The 7681-nt window shown below is 44.1% G+C and overlaps 1 protein-coding gene and 1 long non-coding RNA gene across 2 annotated transcripts; both read left to right on the top strand.

Moving 5' to 3' along the window:
• Positions 1–374: 374 nt before the first annotated feature.
• Positions 375–1128, top strand: LOC127297090 (cytochrome b561 and DOMON domain-containing protein At5g47530-like). The gene has a single exon (XM_051327351.2). The coding sequence runs from the start codon at positions 515–517 to the stop codon at positions 1088–1090; it is 576 nt and encodes a 191-aa protein (XP_051183311.1). The 5' UTR covers positions 375–514; the 3' UTR covers positions 1091–1128.
• Positions 1129–1329: 201 nt separating this feature from the next.
• On the top strand, positions 1330–5563 carry LOC127297091 (uncharacterized). The gene is made up of 3 exons (XR_011743943.1): positions 1330–1798; positions 4317–4804; positions 5263–5563. It is a non-coding gene; the product is annotated as an uncharacterized lncRNA (long non-coding RNA).
• Positions 5564–7681: the final 2118 nt, after the last annotated feature.

Raw genomic sequence — 7681 nt, 5'->3', positions numbered from 1 at the left:
CACAACCGGGCGGGAGGGAACTACCTCCACCGCTTTCAAGCGAACAGTTTTTTTCGGGGGCCCAGGCCGGTGTGGATCTCGGAGCCCATATACTTAGTTAACTCCGGGGGTTTACTCGGTTAGGACGAAGCTAAGTCAGCCATTTCCTTCTAGAAGTGTGATTCAGTGAGGATCACTTGTTCAAGGGTTCTTCCTGATATATGTGAAGTAGGGTCGAACACGTATGGCGGCGGTGAATATTATCTGTATTTGTGATGTTACCAAGAGCTCGAGATTGCAGATTTCGTCAAACTCTGCGTTCAATATTTCACCGTACGAAAATCTATGAAGCTTTCGACCGGCCGTAGATACCTCAAATTGCCACGTCCCGGTATTACAAATACCTAGCCTCTCTGTACCATTCACGCCTCAAGCAGACATTGCATTTGCATCTCCAGCTGCCTAGCTCGGAGAGCCGAGTCGAAGCAACGCGATCGACACGAGCAAGTTACGTGCGTGCGGTCTAGCTAGCACCATGGCGCAGCCAGGCCACACGGTGGCGCTCCTCCTCGTAGCCACCACCGCGCTGCTGCTCGCGTCCGGCACGACGGCGCAAGACTGCGCGAATGCGACGTTCCCGGCGGGCCGGTCGTTCGAGCGGTGCAACACGCTCCCCGTGCTTGGGGCGAGCTTGTACTGGACCTACCACGCGGCGAACGGCACGGCCGAGCTCGCGTTCCGCGCGCCGTCGACCAGTGGCGGGTGGGTGGCCTGGGGCATCAACCCCGCCGGCGCCGGCATGCCCGGCAGCAACGTCTTCGTCGCCTCGCAGGACGGCAGCGGCGCCGTGTTCGTGCTCACCACCGTCCTCGAGAGCACGGCGCCTACCCTGACCAACGGCACCCTCAAGTTCGACGTGCCGGTGCCGCCCACCGCGGAGTACGCCGGCGGCGCGTACACGATCTACACCACGGTGGCGCTGCCGGGGAACTCTACGACGCAGAACATCGTGTGGCAGGCCGGCCCGCTCAGCGGCGGGTCCATACTGCCGCACCCGACGTCGGGGCCGAATTTGCAGAGCGTCAAGAGGCAGGACTTCCTGTCCGGCTAGAGCGCGCCCGCCCAGGCCGAGGTCTCTCCACGCCACGCTGCACCATATTCCTAACAAACAGCTAGCTGTTTTTCAATTGGCAAACAGCTACTTTTTATGCCATACGATTGACTCACGAATCTTAGCGCAACTTTGATTTCGCTTCCCGCATGTTCTCCCATCGTGTCCTCGTGTCTTTTTTTTTTGAATTCTTTATTCCTTTTCTGTCTGATTCCTACCCCGTGAGGGCCCTGGCCATTCTGTGGTCATTTCTCTCTTTTCTTTTCTCTTTGGTCTTCCTCGTGTCGTGAGGGCAAGCGGATCCATGGCGGAGAAATCCGCACGTCCTGCTCGGGCGTCGCCGGGGGGGACGGTTTATGTGTGGCCGCCCCGTCTTGCTCGGCCGGTGGCAGAGGAAGTTGTTCCTGTTGGGAGGCTGCATCCTGCTCGGGCGTCGTCGGGGTTGATGTGGTGCCGCCGCGTCGTGCTTCGCCGGCTGGAGAGGAAGCAGTTGGTGTTAGGACGCCGCGTCATGCTTGGACGACGGCAGAGGAAGCAATTGGTGTTGGGACGCCTCGTCCTGCTAGGCCGTTTGTCGGATTGGGCGGTGACTCCAAATCCGCCGCTAGCGTCGATGGGGAAATTTTCAGCTCATGTTCATCTCCGTCCATTGGGGAAGAGGTCTTCGCTTCGCGAGCGCAGAAGGCATGTGCACCGGCGCAGTGATGGGTATCTTCTATCTCCCCTAATTGTCTTCTGTGTTGTTTCTTCTGTCATCGAGTATGCAGAGATGGGTATTTTTGCCGTTGTATTGGAGCCGTACGACATGTTTTGTTCACGATTTGTATGCTGGGTCCTGCTAGATGCCATTCTGTCGCTCGCGTTGGAGTCACCTCACATGTTGTAATTTGATTATGCGTAGGTGCTGTAGTGCTCAATTTTGTTGGTTTCTAGGCAGTAAGTGATGTTGTGCTTATTTTGTTTTCTAAAGGTTTTTTTGCTGAAGGTGGTGATGTTTGATTTTGGAGGTATCTAGGCATCTAGCTATGTGTATGGGTAGTGATCCTAGTGCTGTATTAGGGGTTTGTTCCAAATGGGTTGGTTCAGTTTCATGGTGATATCTGTGATTTCTATGATTTTAACTGACGTGTGAACAGAAGAATGCATTGTAAGATCTTTTTGCGCACGAACTGCTCGAATCGATTAGGGTTCAGTATGATTTTAATTTTTCCTCTTTCTTCCCCACCTATTTTGTTGTTGTGTCCACATCTCACTGTCCAGCATGTGTTCAAACAGCTCGAAGAGGTGATGATATAGGCCCACGTATAGCTTGAATTGACGAAGTATAGTTTCATTTTAGTACCCGTTCTTCATTTCTACCTTTTGTCTTCGTGTATCCAGCGGTGTTGTGTTTGATTTTTATTTTATTTTTTGAAATAGCTGGATATTGATGATGATTTTACATGGAGTTCAGGCTCTGATTTGATTATGGTTCATAGTTAGTTTGGCTTTGCCTAATTCATCATTTTTTTAATTTGTTCCTCATGGGTTTACCTTTCTCATTTATGTGTGGGTGTGCATGTTTTCTCATGTTTTCATGTATGAGACGTGAGTAGCTGATAAATAATTTTTTAGAAGGAGAAATCATTCATTCCTCGACAATATAGAGTTCGTGTAAGCTGTTGCTTTGGCTGTTCGCTTGAACCATGCTTGCTACTTCATGAGCTATACTTTTCTCCCAATTTTCACAAAATCACACCCACATAACGAAGGCTCCAGGCTGATTTTTTTTTATATGTTGTAGCTTCTTTGATATATTGGTCTCTGCCTTTTTACATGATACATTAATTATTTATGTTTTATTTGATCGCTTACAGAAGCTTTATATCGATTTATTTCACCATGCATTACTTCTTTTGGCTGCTTGTTCGTTCTTCAGTACTTCTTTTTGCAGTAGGTAGATTCCATGCATTGTCATCATTTGCTGATGAAGCGAAACTCAGTGCATCTCCGTGTAGTTTAAACATTATACTGTACATCATGTATTTTGTAGATTTAAATTTAAACATAGAACTTCTAATTTTTTTTGCAACATCAATAATTGAAAGAGTTTGAGAAACCTGCATGTTAGCACTCTCATATGAGCAGCTTATGTCTACTTCTCCCCTGAACAATGCCATGTATGAAAAGTTGTGCTGCAAATGATGTTTGCAGTTAATGAATATTGTGCATAAACCTTTTTTTGAATTTCAGAATAGAAGTCAAATGTTCTATTTTGAACAATACCTCCAATAATAATGGTTCATTCACCCCTGTAATCGAAGTGCCAACATTTATTGCCTGCAAGAAAAGAAAATATTTTCATGCATTAGATTAAGAGATTTCCATGCATTAGATTTTCTTTAGTTATCAGGTAGTTGCCTACAGTATCTCATTTACTTCATTTTTCTGAGTTCTTTAGTTTATCATTTACTTCATTTCTTTGAGTTTTTTAGTTTTTTAGTTTATCATTTACTTCATTTCTCTTGAATCCCTCAGTTTGCATCATTATTTTTCTCATGTCATTATATATCAGTATCTAAGTACTTATTTCTTGAGTTCTTTTCATTTTCATTGAAAATTTCAATTTCTCAGGTTGCCTTCCCATCATTGCCTCAATCTCTCAGTTTTGAGCTTGAGGTTTTATTTCAAAGTTTGAGCTATTAATTTCTCAGTCTTGAGTTCTTCAGTTCCGTTAGTTCGACCTTAGTTCTTCAGTGTACATATTCTTCAGTTCCGTTAGTTCGACCTTAGTTCTTAGTTCTTCAGTTCTTTGCCTTTCTCTAAATTTTCATTTTATATAATAACCTTAGTATTCATCATTTGCAGTCTCTCAGTCTCTCAGTATCTCAGCATGTTATTTTAGATTCTTCAGTCACTAAATCTTTGTCCACACTCTTCAGTATCCCAGTTTTATGTGTCTCATTCTTCATTCATGCTCTTCATCATTTATCAGTTAACCCTGAAATTTAGTGTTCCTCATTTTCTTGTTAACCCTGAAATTGTAGTTTATTTGTTCAATATTCAGTCTTCAGTATTATTCAGTTTTCCCTGTAAGTCCTAGTCGCGCCAAGTTTCGTGCTCATGCATACTAAGTTTTGCAGGCTGGATTGTTTAGTTTGTAGAGTACTGTCATTCAGTTTGGAAAAATAAGGCAAGCAGCCCGAGGAATGTTTGCAACTTACTTGTTTTGTTTGTTTTCTTGTAGAATAGGATGTTAATGTGATCATGCTGTGTGATGGCATGAGACAAAGGGATCATGCTGGCTTAGTAGTGCGACAAATGATGGAATTTTTGATGGTATTGTCTACTAACTCAGTCCTGGCCTGTTGAATGGGTAGTGTTGTGTTTAAGTCTGTAATATCGCAGCAGTATTTATTCAGTTCAGTCTTGCTTTGCATTTCTCAAATCTGTCAGTTAAGTTTGCAGTTGCCCTTACTCTTTTAGTTTGCATTACTTTCAGTATGTCTCAACGATTTTCTTTGTTTCTACCTGCAGATTAGTTTTTTGTGTGCTCACTAGTGTTTTGTGTGCTCACTATTATATCTGCATTTCTTCGGTGGCAATGCCACAAGGGGCGCCGGCGTGTCTTCCTTGATGGCGTCTTCTGATATGAAAGGCGGTGAAGGAGGTGATCAACACATACTTGGCGGTCTGGGCTATGGTAACACCAGAAACTGAGCTAGTACTACAAGAGTAAGGATTTACACCCATCATTGCCATTCTTTTTCTTCCTTCTACTCTTCATTGCTCTCACTAGAAGGGGATCAATCAATACAAGTTGTATGTTTTTTATTTGTTCATGATGTACAAGTAACATGGAAGAATCCATCGTCCTTAGTCTAGTCCTGCTAGTAGTTCCTTAATTCTATAGTTTTCAGGGAGTAATTTAAGTGTTTTTGTGATGCATGGAAGTTGAGCTTGAACAAGAGTGCATCAAAGTTAGGTTCTAATACAATTGTGCTGCCCTAGAACGAAAAAATCTGAGGATCCTAAAGGTAGCTATGAGAATTGACAATGAATAGTGGAGTTCAGTTGTAAGGGAGTTCAGGACCGTACCTCATCATCTCCAATTGGAAGTAGGATTTCTTGCACAAATTTGCCTTTCTTCCTGTCCGTTGGCTCATCTTATTTTTCCTCCATTGTTATTGTAGTTTCTTCTTGATCGATCTAAATCGTGAGAGGAGCAGGACTGCTTGGAAGGAGTGGTTGAAAAGAAGTGGCTGGAGCACGTGAATAGCTTCGCTTGCTGGAAAAGAAGGTCGAACAGCTACAAGATGCACGTGCTGGGCTTTTGTGGATCTGGGAGCCTTTAACTGTTAATGGCCTTTCCTCTGTAATGGGCTTTTTAAAACTCAACATGTTGTGTGAAAGCAGAAATCCTTGAAACGCAAACACATGCCTCCTACCGAATGTGTCTGTTTTGCTAAACGGAAACAGACAGATTTTTATTAACTGAGTTCTTTTCTCTGTTGTACAAATGTCATCATTTGATTGGTCCTAAAAAGTGTCTGTTTATCAATTGAAAAACAGCTAGCTGCTGTTTAGACACGTTCCTGCTACTAGTTTTATCGAATTAAAAAGTGTGCAACGTAAACGCTAGCATTGTACATACACAGTCACATTTTTTTTTATGTTGATTGCTGCATACTACAGCTTCCAGTAAATAAAAAATTCAAACATTTTACACCTAAACAGTCACATAATGTTTAACATACGAGATTCTCCTCCGAAAATTTGGATTTCAAAATCCTACAATGTTTTCAAACACAGTACTGTTTTTTTTAGCACCTTCAACAAAAATTCGGTCTCACCGTCGGACTCCTTATTCGACGATGATTCGAAGACATTCTTGCAGAAAAACTCGATCGGCTTACTACCTATCCACACAAGCAGATGCCGCTGGTCAGTTTATGGACGTATCGCCAATATCCATACCCACACACATGCAAAGCTAGAGAAAGAAATTTGGGCGGCGAACATAGCTCAAACGTGATCGGGCGACTGGACGAGCAAGTTGTGGGTGTACGGGCTAGCGACGCTCCCAAGCGTGTTGCCGGCTAAGAGTAGGTGTCGCGGTCGATGGCGGGATGGAGCCCGAGAAGGCAGTCAACTGCGACAATGAGCGCGGGTTGCGGCATTGCTTGGAATTGGGAAAACACTCGCGACGACATCGAGTGACGGCAAGAACCAGCAAAATCTTGTGACGGTAGTGCGAAATGGCGGAAGAGAACGTGGTTTCTAGGAAGCAGGGTCCGGTGGGAAGCGGCGACGGTAATGGCAAGCCAGAGCTCAGATGGCGGCGTTGCCTAGGGTGGTGGCGGAGATGACGAGTGATGGTTTAGGCTGCAAATTAGTTGTGTGTGCCTTGTGTGCCACTGGCGGGAGGGCCCTGGGTGGCCAAGGAGAGGATGCGTGTGCTATACGACCCAACACATTCATGGCCCAAATTTGATGGATAGATTAATCGATCTGTGCGAGTCGGGGTGTTTGAATCGCATCATTGAAACGTGCGTGGTCTATTGACTTTCCATGTGAACCTTTTTAAATAGGGTAGACCCAGTAGGGCCGTGCCCCTGAAGCTGCCCTCGTGACAAAAAAAAAATAGCCAGGACAGATGAAGTCATCATGCAACGCACCGTTGCACATCTTGTAATAGGTGTCGAGGAAGAATGACGTTCTTCGAGAAGGTGCTGAACTACTGACCTTTATTAGGTCACACAACTTGCCTTCCAAATGATAACCACGATCGATACGGCAGTGGAAACTTCGCCTGGAATCAAAAAAAAAAAAATCTACTAGGCTTAGTCTATGTTCGTTAGGGGTGGGTAAACCAACGAAGCGAAAAGGAACCAGCCAAGCAGCCACACGCAAACAACAAAACATAGTACTGGTACTATATATACAACTCTAGGGAACTATTCCAGCCTAGTCCGAAAACAATGCTCCACATATTTGTTCACACAGTTGCAATTAGAAAATAAAGCGTGTTGTTTCGTCCTCCAACTGCAACTGGTATTGGGCACAATTCAAACATTTTGCGTCTAGGGATTAACAGAACGTAGCCATGAGAAGAGCTACTTGTCCGAAGACCCAACTAACAGCATGCATGCTGTCAACCATTAATTAGGCGTGCAGCAACCTGCGGGTCAAAAAAAAAATTCCCGTAGTCATGTATAAGCTTTGTCATACTATAAGCTAAACAGTACGTATCATGTAATGCTCAGATTCCAAAATATAATGCAACATCATAAAACTCTACCTAGTAATAATATGCAGAAGTGTCTGAATTGGGAATCTATACAAATATTTTTGCATTTGTCCCGAAAAATACTTGTATGGCATGAGTCATTTTATTAATATCGTACGCATATCATAAGTGAAAATCATCGTCACTATCGTGCATTACGGGATGTCAAAAAATATACTCCCCCTTCCAAACTAGTTGACTCAGACTAGTTTAGAGCCGCATGTATCTAGACGCATTTGGTGTGTAAATATATACAAATCCAGATAAATTCACGTCAATTAATTTAGAACGGAGGGAGCGAGTAGTACATTTTGGATCAAAGA

This window comes from Lolium perenne, chromosome 4 (assembly GCF_019359855.2).
Source record: "Lolium perenne isolate Kyuss_39 chromosome 4, Kyuss_2.0, whole genome shotgun sequence".
Classification (NCBI taxonomy): Eukaryota; Viridiplantae; Streptophyta; class Magnoliopsida; order Poales; family Poaceae; genus Lolium; species Lolium perenne.
The sequence above is the reverse complement of the archived record's forward strand: the minus strand, read 5'-3'. Positions and strand labels throughout refer to the sequence as shown.